The 15,121-nt window shown below is 40.8% G+C and overlaps 1 protein-coding gene and 5 non-coding genes across 9 annotated transcripts in view; 1 reads left to right on the top strand and 5 right to left on the bottom strand.

The window, feature by feature from the left end:
* The window catches only part of pfkpb (phosphofructokinase, platelet b), a 34,493-nt gene that overhangs the window by 11,979 nt on the left and 7,393 nt on the right, over positions 1 to 15,121 (top strand). Inside the window, exons 8-17 of one of the 4 annotated variants that reach the window (XM_073490992.1) lie at positions 4,147 to 4,242; positions 4,838 to 4,930; positions 5,018 to 5,143; positions 6,595 to 6,659; positions 6,971 to 7,040; positions 8,697 to 8,843; positions 10,602 to 10,672; positions 11,496 to 11,583; positions 12,746 to 12,898; positions 14,888 to 15,040. In XM_073490992.1, coding sequence (XP_073347093.1) covers positions 4,147 to 4,242; positions 4,838 to 4,930; positions 5,018 to 5,143; positions 6,595 to 6,659; positions 6,971 to 7,040; positions 8,697 to 8,843; positions 10,602 to 10,672; positions 11,496 to 11,583; positions 12,746 to 12,898; positions 14,888 to 15,040 — 1,062 coding nt within the window. Of the gene's footprint in view, positions 1 to 2,628; positions 2,725 to 4,146; positions 4,243 to 4,837; positions 4,931 to 5,017; positions 5,144 to 6,594; positions 6,660 to 6,970; positions 7,041 to 8,696; positions 8,844 to 10,601; positions 10,673 to 11,495; positions 11,584 to 12,745; positions 12,899 to 14,887; positions 15,041 to 15,121 lie in introns of all 4 variants that reach the window. The other 3 variants (XM_073490991.1, XM_073490990.1, XM_073490993.1) reach the window with 3 other exon arrangements.
* Positions 284 to 375, bottom strand: trnar-ucu (transfer RNA arginine (anticodon UCU)). Its single transcript is given in 2 exon segments — positions 284 to 319; positions 339 to 375. It is a non-coding gene; the product is annotated as a tRNA-Arg (tRNA).
* Positions 959 to 1,050, bottom strand: trnar-ucu (transfer RNA arginine (anticodon UCU)). The gene is given in 2 exon segments: positions 959 to 994; positions 1,014 to 1,050. It is a non-coding gene; the product is annotated as a tRNA-Arg (tRNA).
* trnar-ucu (transfer RNA arginine (anticodon UCU)) lies at positions 1,634 to 1,725 on the bottom strand. The gene is given in 2 exon segments: positions 1,634 to 1,669; positions 1,689 to 1,725. It is a non-coding gene; the product is annotated as a tRNA-Arg (tRNA).
* On the bottom strand, positions 2,310 to 2,401 carry trnar-ucu (transfer RNA arginine (anticodon UCU)). The gene is given in 2 exon segments: positions 2,310 to 2,345; positions 2,365 to 2,401. It is a non-coding gene; the product is annotated as a tRNA-Arg (tRNA).
* trnar-ucu (transfer RNA arginine (anticodon UCU)) lies at positions 3,448 to 3,539 on the bottom strand. Its single transcript is given in 2 exon segments — positions 3,448 to 3,483; positions 3,503 to 3,539. It is a non-coding gene; the product is annotated as a tRNA-Arg (tRNA).

Raw genomic sequence — 15,121 nt, 5'->3', positions numbered from 1 at the left:
CCTCTGCTTTACTTGTGTACACTGTAAAAACAAGGTGATTAAAGCACCGTTGTTTTTGTCAAGTGGCTAATTGAGTACTAATGTGACTCTGGTGGGACTCGAACCCACGAACTTTGAATCACATCAGTTGATTGTTCATCTCAACCTTACCAGTAAACACAGTAAAAAACAACCCCATTTAATATTTGAAGCAGGTAATTAAAGCTCCCACCAGCAGGAAAAAGAGAGTTTATAATAAAAGTCATTATGCAGGAAAACAAGGATACGTTTGTGGACAAAAGAGCGACTCTGGTGGGACTCGAACCCACAGCCTTTGAATTGCATCTCAAGTGTTTAACTAGAAGTCCAATGCGCTATCCGTTGCGCCACAGAGCCAGTTATACATGTGAATTCAAACAATCGTACTTGTAGATCACCTGTTTGCTTAAACTGAAAGCCCACAGGGCAGCTTCAAGCTAATCCTTCTGTCCTACCAGAAGTAGGTACCAGATCAGTTTGGCGGGAGACTGAACGTTGCAAATCACATATTAAGTAAATTCTTCATTAGCACGATTAAAACGATGCACTGTCCGTTACGCCTCCGAGCCAGTGGATCTGTTATCTGGTATTTTCATAAAATACCCACTTACCCAGTTATAACAACCACATCAGCTGATTTTTCACCTCTGCTTTACTTGTGTACACTGTAAAAACAAGGTGATTAAAGCACCATTGTTTTTGTCAAGTGGCTAATTGAGTACTAATGTGACTCTGGTGGGACTCGAACCCACGACCTTTGAATCACATCGGCGGATTGTTCGTCTCAACTTTACCAGTAAACACTGTTAAAAAAACAACCCCATTAAAGAGCCATTTAATATTTGAAGCAGGTAATTAAAGCTCCCACCAGCAGAAAAGAGACAGTTTATAATAAAAGTCATTATGCAGGAAAACAAGGATACGTTTGTGGACAAAAGAGCGACTCTGGTGGGACTCGAACCCACAGCCTTTGAATTGCATCTCAAGTGTTTAACTAGAAGTCCAATGCGCTATCCGTTGCGCCACAGAGCCAGTTATACATGTGAATTCAAACAATCGTACTTGTAGATCACCTGTTTGCTTAAACTGAAAGCCCACAGGGCAGCTTCAAGCTAATCCTTCTGTCCTACCAGAAGTAGGTACCAGATCAGTTTGCCGGGAGACTGAACGTTGCAAATCACATATTAAGTAAATTCTTCATTAGCACGATTAAAACGATGCATTGTCCGTTACGCCTCCGAGCCAGTGGATCTGCTATCTGGTATTTTCATAAAATACCCACTTACCCAGTTATAACAACCACAGCAGCTGATTTTTCACCTCTGCTTTACTTGTGTACACTGTAAAAACAAGGTGATTAAAGCACCGTTGTTTTTGTCAAGTGGCTAATTGAGTACTAATGTGACTCTGGTGGGACTCGAACCCACGAACTTTGAATCACATCGGTGGATTGTTCGTCTCAACTTTACCAGTAAACACAGTTACAAAAACAACCCCATTAAAGAGCCATTTAATATTTGAAGCAGGTAATTAAAGCTCCCACCAGCAGAAAAGAGACAGTTTATAATAAAAGTCATTATGCAGGAAAACAAGGATACGTTTGTGGACAAAAGAGCGACTCTGGTGGGACTCGAACCCACAGCCTTTGAATTGCATCTTAAGTGTTTAACTAGAAGTCCAATGCGCTATCCGTTGCGCCACAGAGCCAGTTATGTGAGAAAATTCAAACAAACGTACTTGTAGACCCGACTGTTTGCTTAAACTGAAGGCCCACAGGGCAGCTTCAAGCTAATCCTTCTGTCCTACCAGAAGTAGGTACCAGATCAGTTTGACGGGAGACTGAACGTTGCAAATCACATATTAAGTAAATTCTTCATTAGCACGATTAAAACGATGCACTGTCCGTTACGCCTCTGAGCCAGTGGATCTGTTATCTGGTATTTTCATAAAATACCCACTTACCCAGTTACGACAACCACATCAGCTGATTTTTCACCTCTGCTTTACTTGTGTACACTGTAAAAACAAGGTGATTAAAGCACCGTTGTTTTTGTCAAGTGGCTAATTGAGTACTAATGTGACTCTGGTGGGACTTGAACCCACGACCTTTGAATCACATCGGTGGATTGTTCGTCTCAACTTTACCAGTAAACACTGTTAAAAAAACAACCCCATTAAAGAGCCATTTAATATTTGAAGCAGGTAATTAAAGCTCCCACCAGCAGAAAAGAGACAGTTTATAATAAAAGTCATTATGCAGGAAAACAAGGATACGTTTGTGGACAAAAGAGCGACTCTGGTGGGACTCGAACCCACAGCCTTTGAATTGCATCTCAAGTGTTTAACTAGAAGTCCAATGCGCTATCCATTGCGCCACAGAGCCAGTTAAACATATGAATTCAAACAATCGTACTTGTAGATCACCTGTTTGCTTAAACTGAAAGCCCACAGGGCAGCTTCAAGCTAATCCTCCTGGTTGCACACACAGACACACACACACACATTATGATATTAGCAGTTAGCTTAAACAATAGACATTTTGCTTTATCTGCTACTGACCGACACATTTCCAGTGGATTTGATGTGGTGAGTGTGTTTGTTATCGTCCAGAGTCGATCTCGTGGTTCCAGGTTGAACATTATCATAGTTGCTGAAGGAGCCATTGACAGACAAGGACAGCCCATTACCTCTGATTTTGTGAAGGATGTGAGTAGAGCTCAGTTTCAGACTGACGCAGAGGGGAAACCAGAAGCTGGACCAACTGGTGGACATCAATATGTGTGACAAAACAGACGTCAGTGACAGTTACAGAGCAGCATCTTCTCAGTGTTGTGATTCTTCTTTTTCTTCTCGTCCAGGCACTTGCCACATTCTGAGGGAAGATTTCTGTTTCTATTTTCTGCAAAAATAATCTCAGCTTTTGGTGTCGGTGCGATTTCTTTTGCTGTCATTTTGCACCAAAGTTTAACAATCATACTGGAAGAAATCTGTCGGAATAGAGACAATATTTTTAACAACCTCAATTTTCAGAAAAGTAGTTGAATGCTAGTGTCGCTGTGGAGCAACAAAGATTTGATGAGCAGGTCTTCATTTGGTTTATATTTCGTTGTCTAGCATTCAAATGAGCACTCACTCGATGCAAGACACATTCCTGTTGACAGCAGAAGGGGATGACTGTAATGTGTTGTATCTGGTTAGGTTGGGATATCAAAGCTAGCTAACAATTTTAAGGACATCTTACTGCTGGAAAAAATTTACCGGTTGCTAACCTTTAAAAGCCACATAGCTTTTGGCAAAGCAGAATGTTTTAAGTAATGCTTTCTAGTGCTGTAGATGTAGATTGCCACAACAAGGCAGCTCAAGGAAAATGCTTAAGGAAGATAAACATTCAACAGTGTAACAATCCCAAAGGCTCTCTCAGTCTAAAAGCGACTCTGGTGGGACTCGAACCCACAGCCTTTGAATTACATCTCAAGTGTTTAACTAGAAGTCCAATGCGCTATCCGTTGCGCCACAGAGCCAGTTACATGTGAAGATTCAAACAAACGTACTTGTAGACCCGACTGTTTGCTTAAACTGAAGGCCCACAGGGCAGCTTTAAGCTAATCCTTCTGTCCTATCCTACCAGAAGTTGATACCAGAGTGTCTCGTAATGTTGTGGTGTCAATCTTTCTCTGCAGGAGATTAAATGTTGCGAACCACATTTTAATTCTTCATGAGCACGTGTCATCGAAAATAATGCACCAATGTGCACAAATGTTTTTAGCTGCATCAATCTGCCGAGCTAGCTGTGAATATGAAACTTCTTCCACATGTGGCAAGTGTCTCCTGAAGAAACACAACCAACCAGATGTCAAGATGTCCTGGTGATCATCAAGGCTGAGTGAGTGATTCCTGAGAAAGATAGTTGATTACTGATTCTCACTCCAAGGTCGTTGGTATTTGACGACTTTGTAATGAGGCTCGACAATGAAGCACCTTTCTCATGAATCACCTCACCTTTTAAAACACATGAAGGTTTATCAGTAGCTGATCTGTGGTTATCCTCCATCACCGGATCCAGCTTTTGGCAATGCAAAACGTTTTCTGTCATGTTTTTGAAATGCATCTGCTTCTATACTCCTCCAGAACCGTGCTGATAAGAAAAGGCTGAACATTATTATTGTAGCTGAGGGTGCCATAGATTCCCACAACAAGGCAATAACTCCTGATTATATCAAGGACGTAAGTACGGTGGAGAAGCCGGGTCGTGCCACGGACCCACAAACTCTCCTTCAGAAGCATGGACTTTTTTTCCTTCATGGCTGGCTGTTGGTTCGCTTCACAGTTTTATGTCCTGTGTGTCATTGTTACTTTATAACTATGCTTTTGTGCAACTTATTTTTTAAAATATTTTTTCACTAAAGTACCCACTTTCTTATATTTCTTCGTTCCGCATATCTTTTTTTCAAAATGTTTTATTCCGTTCCCACCATCTGCACCCTTATTTTTACTTTTGCAACTTCACGTCTGCATGCTCATTATTTGGCACTCGCTGACATGACAGGAGATGTTTTGCATGATTTCTCCATCTGTTGTTGTTTTTTTCCCCAATGTTTCACACTTGCACAGTCCCTTTTATTTCTGCATTTTCCTAATTTTAAGATGTTACGTTATCTTACAAACAATTAATGACATTTTAATGCTTTATTGGAGCAACTCTTTGTTTAAATTAATGTTACAGCTCTTGACACATTTGATAAGATATAATAATGTACTGTAGATTTTACAGGACATGATTGTTCATCTTTTCTATATTTTGCACTCCCTCCATACCCAGCTGGTTGTACGCTGCCTTGGTTTTGACACCAGGGTCACCATCTTGGGCCACGTGCAAAGAGGTGGGACCCCCTCTGCCTTTGACAGGATCCTGGTAAGCCACAGTATCTTTAAAATGTCCATCCAAAGTTTCAAACCTAAAAAAACCCCTAACAACGTGACGTTTAAATGACCTTTGCAGGCCAGCCGTATGGGCGTGGAGGCAGTGCTGGCGTTGCTGGAGGCCTCTGCCAACACCCCGGCCTGCGTTGTGTCTCTTGTTGGAAACCAGGCTGTTCGACTACCACTTATGGAGTGTGTTCAGATGGTAAGAGAGTGTGTGTGAGGTCATGCAGAGACCACATGCACGCTGTGGAGTACAGAGTGTAACAGAAATGCTGTTGGAGGAATTAATCACTTCAGTTGGTTCAAATATATGTTTTATTGTGACATTTTAAAGAGGAGTGTCATCCAAAGGAAGCACTAGTGGGAATAAAAAAAAAACAACACTGAATATGTTGTTGTGACAATGAAACAGGATGTAAAATACAGTTTAAGCATCACATTTGCACCTAAATTTCCCCTAAAACCTTAAAAAAGTTGCATCTGTCAAAACGCGAAATTAAAATGTGCGCGTCTCTGCTTTATTTTAACCCTCCTCCGCCACCGTACGCCTGACCTTTGCCCCCTTCCCGCGTGAACACGTACGCACTGCGCGCTCTTTACGTCCTCGGCTCGGCTCGCTAGCTAGCCGGCTAGCAGTCGTCAGAGCGAATTGATCACCAGTTGGCCACAGATAATCAATAAACAGAGAACAACGTGGCCTTCGTGAAGAAGCGCAAGGTCGACCAGGAGAACCGCAAGTTTAAATCGAACTGGACGGATCCGTTTAGTTTTATTTTACCGGACAACGCCAATGCTAAAGCGACATGCTAATATGAATGCAGGCTGTAAGCTAGCTACTCAGCTACAGCTAACGCGGCACGTAAACACCGTGAATGCTGCCTGTTTTAATGCCAACTACCCTACAAAGTCAGGTCAGCTTAAACACAAGATTATAAACATGAGTTTTTAAGTCATGATGAGAAAAACAAAACGGTTGTGGAGCCATTAAAGCAGATACCGCTGTTGACTACGGCAACCGGGAGAGTACAAGTGTTATGGACGCTAGAGCCAGGACAGGAACAGCAGAGCGAGGATTGCTATCTCTCTCATTTCTCTCACTGATGGGTGAGTGAATATCCATTTATTGTGGCCCGTTTGTATCTTATTGTGGTACAGTAATAATTACTACAACCATAATAATTTCATTTTTATATCACCGAAATGAGAGAACAGAAACAGTGGATAAAGCAGTGCTACTAACACCAAACTAGTTGGTCAAATTTAATACAACAATAAAATAATGTAAAAAAAAAAAAAAGAAAACAGTATTGCTTGTTAATCATACTAATACTTATAACCGCAGCAACAACTTTTAGTGGTTCAGTGATTTCCAAATGGCGCTAAAATAATTTCATTTAAAAATGTGCTACCTTGGCTCTGACGCAGCAAACTCTTGAGTAGCTAGAAACTAAAATTATCAAATAAAAGTACAATATTTACCTCCAAAATGTAGTGAAGTGGAAGTACAAAGTAGCAGAGAATGGAAATATTCAAGTACAACCATCTCAAAAATTTACCTTAGTTCAGTACTTGAGTAAACCACAACAAAACGAATGACCACGTGGCACAGCTTGATATGAATGGTGAAGAATATCTTTTATGTTTTGTTATCAGACCCAAGAAGTACAGAAGGCCATGGATGAGAAGAAATTTGAAGAGGCAGTGAGACTGCGTGGCAGGTATTCTTTAACTTCAAGTACTTTGACACGATCAAATATTTCAATGTGTATTTTATCTAAGATTCAGCTGTCTACAGACAAGATTACAAGCTAGCAGCACTAAATCGTTTCATTACTTTCCCCACCAGCTCATCAGAGGCTCTGTGTGATATACAAGATTTCACAGATTACAGACGGCACTTGGTCTTTTGTCTGTTTGGCCGTGTGCCCTGGTTTAACCGTGTTTCCACTGATTTCTGATTGACTCCACAGCGGCAACGGAGCTGACATCCATTGTAGCTAACTTTGTTTTCCACATCTTTCATGTGCAGGAGCTTTGAAAACAACCTGAGCACCTACAGACTCCTCTCCTACCGGAAAGCAGATTCTGAACTTCCAAATGTAAGTACCGTTACAGCCGAATAAAACAACAAAACAATGATTATTTCAGTCAGTAAGATGATCGCGGTTTTAATTCTTGTAATGTATCTTTCCACCAGTGGCTCTGAGACTTGTACGGTAGCGTAAGGTACTTCCTGGTTTAGGTGCCTTGTGGGTGCTGCGGTCTTTTTGTGACACTAACAGAGTTTGTTTTTCTGTCACTGTCTCTGTCCTGAGGGAGAGGAGGAGGCGGGTGATGAAGAGCGGTTCAATGTATGTGATGAGTAACGAGGCTGCAGCTGAACAGGCTTTATGTCAGCTTCTGCAGGCGTAGTTCACAGAGCAGACAAGCTTTTCACCAACTAGTTTAGACCTTTTTGAACTTGTTCTTACTCACTTTGATTTCTGAGGTAAAATTTCAAATTAAAAAAGAGGATATGATTTATTTTGCTTAACATGTAATTTAATGATTTTTTAGGGCTTAACGTTTCTTTACAGAGACAAAATTCCTCACTACAAATGTTGTTATGGTAACACAGTGCCACAAAATGACAGTGTCAGTGCTCATTAATCTGTTGCTCTGTCTGTCATTGCTTATTTCTTCATGGCTCTGCTTAGAAGTCTAGACCTGCAAAGGGTTGCTGTAGTGCTTCAGTGAAGGCGTCCCATCAGTCCTGCTGTCAAGGACGATCACACCGTCTGCTTTGATCTGCTTCAAATGAACCTGAAGTAGCCCTCCTTACAGTTACATGTCAAGTCTGTGGAGTCTGAAGGGGTCTTTGTTTGCTCATAACTCAGACTGGACAGGCTCCATGCTCTCGCTGTTCAAAATGGTCAGTGGCTGCAGAAATGAAAGCTCTGACACAGTCCATGTGCTCAATTATCACGTTAAAGTTGCAGGAGGAAAACCTCACCAAATACTAATGAGGCCTTTGTAGCTGAGTGTATGAGGCTTGCATTCAAATGTGGGTCTAATACACACAACTTCATGGGCTTCAAATGAAATATGGACCATTTGCACTTTGATTTTAGGAGTTGTAAGTTTCTGTGCAGCCATATTGGATTGTGCGCTTCAAATATTTTACACTCAGCAACAAGTAGCATGGACAATCTAAGTTTTAAAATTAAGAAAATATTGTAAAGTCATGAAAATTTGCATTTGAGTGTTGATACTTTCTGTTGTTGTCATGAGAAAGCAGCTGCAGCTTCACTGCATCTTTTAGCAGCATGTGGCTTCTTGCATGCGAGGTAATCTTTGCCTGCTGCTATGCTGCTCTGAGGCAAAGTGTTGCCTGGCTCCTCAGCAGTTAATGAGACATGGATGGTATAATCAGGCAGTGGAGACCAACTGTCCTGTCAGGCATGAGAATAATTATTCTTAATTTGCAATATAATGCTGTGGTTGTTAAAGGTAAGAAAGAAAAGCGAGTCTGATTAGTCACCGTCATGTCTGCTACAGAAAGTCTTCATTGCCTCCTAAAGTTGCTGATATACCATCTCCTTCAAAACAAGCATCATACATGCTGTGATTATACCCTGAATGTAAGAGTCACACGAAGTGTGAAGATGCTTTTAAATGTGACAAAGCTTGGGGGTGTTGGAGCATACGGCCATACTGTGTAGAACGGCCAGGTTTGGCTCTGTGTGTGTGTGACTGCTGCCCTGTGTCCCCTACAGAGCTCCTTTAATGTGGCAGTGTTGAACGTCGGCGCCCCGGCAGCAGGTATGAACGCCGCCGTGCGTTCTGCGGTCCGAGTGGGAATCACTGAGGGCCACAAGATGTTTGCTGTCAGCGACGGCTTTGAGGGATTCTACAAGGGACAGGTGAGATTGAAACTAATACATACGGAGTATGTAGTGTGCATATTTATTTACATTTGTATTGCATCACATGATCGATGAGATGTGTAGCAGATAAAATGTAAGAAAATAGTAGAAAATGCTCATCAAGGTTTCTTACAGCCCAAAGATGGCATCTTTGAATTACTTGTTTTGTCTGACCAACAGTCCAAAGCTCAAACTTAAAAATTAGCACTGCAACAATAAATTGATTAATTGTCGACTCTTAAATTATTTGAAATTTAAAGTTTTAATATATTAGAGTTGCATATACAATTCAGTAATGAAGCCTGTATTCATTAGATCTCGCGCAATAATCTCCAGTACAAGTTCGTTCATCTTAAATAAATATTACAGTCATGCTGTGCACACTGTAGCTCCGTGCTGTCACGTTATTCATGTCCGTGCAGAACCTTACTCGCCTGAACTCGACACCGCTGACAAGTTAACGTATCTTAAAACGTGGTTGGTCTGCCTTTTGTCTGTGGCTGTTCTTTCGTCACTCCGTGCCTCTCTATCACAAATGTCTTTATTGCATTTGACGTCTGAACACTGTGACTTTGGCTCCTGCATTCCTCAGTGATCCAGGAGTAAACTCTGCTCTCAGTCTGTGCATGCGACTATAAACTTGCATGAAACTACCAGCACTCATTAATCAGAGTAAACAATAGGGTTGAGCTACATTCCTTGGAGGTCATAGTGACGTGACTGACCAATAGCAGGGAGCAGGAAGTAGTGGTCACTCTCCTCTCTGTCAGCTGGGCTGCATACAGTGATAAGACTTAAGGGTGTCCAGATAAACAATGCTGCTTACTGTAAGCCAATTACTCCACTCCCACAGCAGCTATACCACGTAGGCCTATACACACACACACACGCATAGTCTTTGCCTTATTCATTTGCATCCGGTTACATGAATGCTTTCTACAAACACGCACACTCGTTTTCTACCACGCAGAGAGTAGCAGTGACCTGTTGAAAGCAATGAAGCCCAGAGGCGAGTTCTCTTATAGAGGGATTAGAATGATTGAAAAGTGAAGCGGTGATCCCGAGCTAAAACCCAAGCTAAGTAGGACACTGATTACTTTGGAGCTGCCGGTTAAATGTAGCTACACTGGCACAGTAACACACATTACAATCGGTTTGAGTAACACTTTATTTGCGGTTCTCAACGCATTGAAAACCTTTGCGGCGACATTTTCTTTTCCCCAAATCAGTGACCCTGTTAGTCCAGATAATCCACAGAACAGATACTCAACAATTTTCAAGCGACTGTCTTTTCTGTATCAAATTGATCCAGTAGATTCTGTGACTGTGACGTCTGTGGATCTGTGTTTTATCACCTAAACATCAACAAACACTCAATACTGAAGTTAAGTACGACCATGAGTCCAAAGAAGTTTGGACGCTGTGCAAAACAAAGACAACAGAATGCAATAATTTTCTCATTCCTTTTAAACATTTACTCCGTTGAAAACAGTACAAAGACAATATATTTCATTATATATTATATTTTATATAATGTTTTACCCCATCGACTTCATAGATTTTTGTAAATATATGCTTAATGTGATTTTGATGCCATCAACACATTTAAAACAAGCTGAGACAGGGGCAGCAAAAGAATAAAAAGATTTTATTCACACAGCGTCCCAACTTTCTTGTGATCAGGGTTGTACTTTCAAAGTAAAGTTAATGAAAATGTGAATAATTACATCACTTTTTTTTTTTTTTAATAATCAGATCAAGGAGATCAAGTGGGGAGATGTTGGTGGTTGGACTGGCCAGGGAGGTTCCCTGCTAGGGACAAAACGGTAGGTTGAAGTGGAAACAAAAGTTTCATTTGTAATGATTGTGTTGTAGATTATAGAAGCTCTGATGGGTGAGTGATCCTTTGGTTAATATCTTTATTGTGTTTATGACTTGAGAGCTGGTGAAAAAAAGAGCTCCACAGATAATAAAAGTCCCTTAATTTTTTCACATCTCTGAAAACTAAATAAATGGGTGATTATTTTTTTTTCTTTGTGTGTGACAGAGTGATTTTTTTTTTTTTTTTTTTTTTTTTCAGGAGAAAAATTTAAAATTAGTAAAAATGGAGGGAAAGAATATTTATTTATTTTATATTTTATTTATTTTAAGGTTCATTTATCAGGGTTTTTTTTTTTTTTTTTTTTTTTACAAAAAATTTATTTTGTCCTGCTTAATCTTTTTTTACTCATAAACTGTGAAAAAAAAACTCCTGGGGGAATTTTTTTTTTCACTCCGTTCCACACATTTTTCTCCTGAAAATGTTTTTTCACTTGGTTTCACGCATAAACAAAAACATTTTTTTCGCTTAGGAAAAGAAAAATCTGAGGAACTTAGAAAGATTAACCTGCCAAAACTTTTTTCCTCAAGTCATAAACACAGGGAGGAAAACTTTTCAGATCAGACATAGAAAATGGATCACCAGAAAGTAAAAAACACCCTCCTCGCCTGCCCCTCAGGGCTTCGGTAGTAGATATTGTTAGTGACCTGGTTACAATTTTTAAAAGGAATATAATTCTGCGGCTTCTCATTGTCACTCTCAATAAAAACAGCAGCTTAACAAGAGTGAACATTGTCTTATTATTGAAATGTTTCCTTTCTCTATGCCAGAACTCTTCCAGGCAAACATCTGGAAAAGATCGCTGAGCAGATTAGGATCCATAACATCAACGCCCTGCTTGTCATCGGAGGATTTGAGGTATGTAACTTAACCAGATTTTTCAGTATAATGGCATTTTTAAATCTAGATTTCACAATATTTTTATCACATGGAAAAAGGAGAAAAACAAGCTTGCTCTACTTTTTTTTTTGCCAGTTTTAGTATTTCTTCATACTTTAAAGATGTTTCTTTCGTACTGTCGTATATTTAAAAAAAGCTACTGATAATTGAGTAAAATGAGAATTTTTGAGTATTGTTAAAAGATAAACCTGAATGATTTTCATTGTTAAGTGCTCTCTCTTTCAGTATGTATTGTGTTGTTTAACATTGTTGAGTCCATTTCATTGCCACTGATTACCCTATACAGCATTTCAAGTTGCAATACATGTCTTGACTTCCAACCATTTTTTAAAAATACATCTAAGACACATTTAAATGTTATAGGCTCTCTCCTTGTCTGTCCATTTATAGTTATTGCTTTATGGCCAAGCTGCAAAGCCAAACCATGGGATGATTTGTGTATAAAAACTAGAGTAACTACAATGACCTCAACCAAAAGAGTAATTTAATATTCAGCAGAACAGTGAAGTGATGTCTGATATAAGGAACCTCTCAGGTCTGAACCCTGATGAAAATTGTAACCTCTATGACTAACTTAAACACATTTTAGTAATCTAGATAAAACAAAAGAAGTAAACGGTAAAATAAATAAGTGAAACGTAAAAAGTACATTTTCCAAAATACAGATTTTGACTTTATCAGCTTGGTCAGAACACGAACACTGTCTCCCTCCCTGTCTTTGTCTGTGTGGAGCTACAGCTTCCTCTGTGTGTCTCACTGTCCCTCGTGATTGGTCTGGCTCTCTCCTCTTGGCTTCTCCTACCAGCAAAACTCCTCCCAGACCTCCGTCTGTTCCCTCCGCCATTACTGTCTCTGATCCCCCTATATCCATCTCCCACCCAGCTTCCGCTTTAGACTTCTAGCTCTTTGGTTTGGCTCTTTGCTTTGGCTTTTTAGCTCATTGGCAACTAGCTGGTGAAGAAGATGAAACACTCTGCAGCCAAAGAGCTTCTCCCACCATGTTTTTGTCCTCCTGTCCACTTGTAAACACCTTGGCGTTAGGCCTCTTCACGTTTCTCCCACACCTCATCCCCTTGTTCTGTACATCCTCAACAACAACCAATGGCTCTCACTGCTGCAGGGCTACTTGGGATTACTGGAACTTTCTTCTGCGCGGGACAAATATAGCGAGCTCTGTGTGCCCATGGTTATGGTCCCCGCCACCGTGTCCAACAATATACCCGGTTCAGACCTCAGCATTGGCTCAGACACGGCTCTGAATGCCATTACTGATGTAAGTGTTGCTGGGCCAGAGAGCGTATGTGTGTGTTTGTAGTCTTACAACACACACACTCTGTCCAGCCTGTCAGAGTTTGGGGCTTCGCTGATCAACAGCTCGCATCCTCGCAATGACAATCAACAGGTTGACAACTTTAAATAGTGTTTTGTCAGAATGTCATCCTTAGTAGCTCAAAACCACTGGTAAAATAGTTGCAGATTTTTGCAGATATATTGATTTAGAAATTCAGAATTAATCATGTTTCTTTGTTTCCCTTTTTTTTTAATTTTGGGTTTCTTTTTCAGAGATCCTTTATTGATTTGTAGTGACAGAGCCATTATTTTATGACTATAAAATCTGCTGGTTTGAGCAAAGTCTCACCAGTTTTCCTAACAGTTGCCAAAATTCAAAATGGATGCACGGGAGATAAAGTTTGAGGACCTGTGAAGTGTCAGAGGGCTGTAATATTTTCTGTGTAAACACAGGCGACCTGACACTCGACAACCAAACCTACAGGTAGGATTTTCAAAAACGTAAACGGAATCTACAGACTCAGCCTTCTGCTTTCACGTAAACAAAACCATAGCATGATGGTGGTAGTGGTACAGTATACAGTAGAAGTATGAAAACAAAGACACAGGCACAACAATTCAGACAGGAAACATATTCTCAAAACAGCTTGAAATAATGGCCCCAAGACATTTTTATTAAACATCAATTAATTATAGCTGAGTTTAGTTACTAAGTTTACTGAACTCGCGCTAATGTCCACACGTACTGCATTAGGGCACATTGAGCAGAAAATCCTTGTTGCTGATTGTTGTTGTTGGAGGCGAGCTGGTCAGCGGAGGTCCCAGGTAAGTGTTTGGGCATGCAGTGACGTGTTGTGGCATGTTTTTTGCGCGTGGCCGTGGCGTGTTCGTGCAGCCCTCTCTGTGTTTGTTTGGGAAACAGTAGATGACCGGACGGCGATCTGGTTCAATGCAATAGGGAAGCTCTGCTTGCTCCCACTCAAATGGCACAGAGTCAGTGTGTTTGGACAGTAAGTAAAGCATGCTGTGTGCACGAGCACGGAGTCTAGCATCACTGAACGCAGTCCACATTTCAGTCTTGTTCTTCTTCAACCAGTCTGCATGCCTGATTTTAAAAAGATTAAAACAAGCCCTTCGTATCTTGAACATAAAAGGAAACATCGCTGGGAGCTGAGAGTTCTGCCACAGTCTTTATCTTGTCGCGTCAACACCGTTACATGTCAGCCAGGGTGAAACCCTCACTCCCCCCCCATCCCATCTCCTCTCAGCCAATGGGAAGCCAAAGCCCACTCTGTCACCTGGAGAGAGCCAACCAGTAGCTCACACACTGTGGAGCACACACACATGTTACAGAGCTGCATCTCCATGGTGTCAGTTTAATTTAGAGGACTCCCTGTACTTTTGTCCTTCAGCCTTGGTGGTGAAGTGCTCATGGCTGGAAAACAGTTTTTTTATTCCTCAGGCTGAACTGAGTTGACCGAATCATCAGTGTCACTGTCGTCATATTATTATAAATACATAGGGAATAATGATAACTTTAGTTTTCTCAAAAAAAAACTAATAACAGGCAACCGAAGTCAACCGAAGTCGTAGGGTTACATGTAACCTAGGCGTATAAATGTTACAAAATCAAAGTTTTCTTTGTTTTACCATTGTTATGTTCCAGTTAATAACGTTACCTAGCCACAAATAGATGCATTACCTCCTGCAAACAACCATATTTAGAAAAAAGAAAGCAAAAATAGTGTACTGTTTGTTACATTAATGCATCGTACATACTGTAAACAATTAATATATGTCAGTTGCCGAGGTAATGAAGGACACAAGCCAGGAGAGCCACTGTGCACCATGAAGCAGCTTGTAAGAAAAACAACAACACTGTAGTTTCCTACACGAGGACACAATGACCTGGTCTCAGATATGCAGTGTGCCCCCCAGTGGTCTAACAATATATTACGGCCACCACCATCAGGCCTTTGAGTCCCTGCTGCAGCTGTACGAGGCCCGGGCCGACTACGAGGAGTTTTGCATCCCAGTGTGCATGCTGCCTGCAACCATTAGTAACAATGTGCCCGGCACTGACCTCAGTATCGGCGCTGACACGTCCCTCAACGCCATCGTGGAGGTAAGGGCCCAGAAAAGAGACGAATGTTGTAACGACTGGAGTTATTCTACAGTGTCACCTGTTTTAATAGTGATGACTGAT

Source organism: Pagrus major, chromosome 21 (assembly GCF_040436345.1).
Source record: "Pagrus major chromosome 21, Pma_NU_1.0".
Taxonomy (NCBI): Eukaryota; Metazoa; Chordata; class Actinopteri; order Spariformes; family Sparidae; genus Pagrus; species Pagrus major.
Note: the sequence above shows the minus strand (reverse complement) of the source record. Positions and strands in the feature narration are given on the sequence as shown.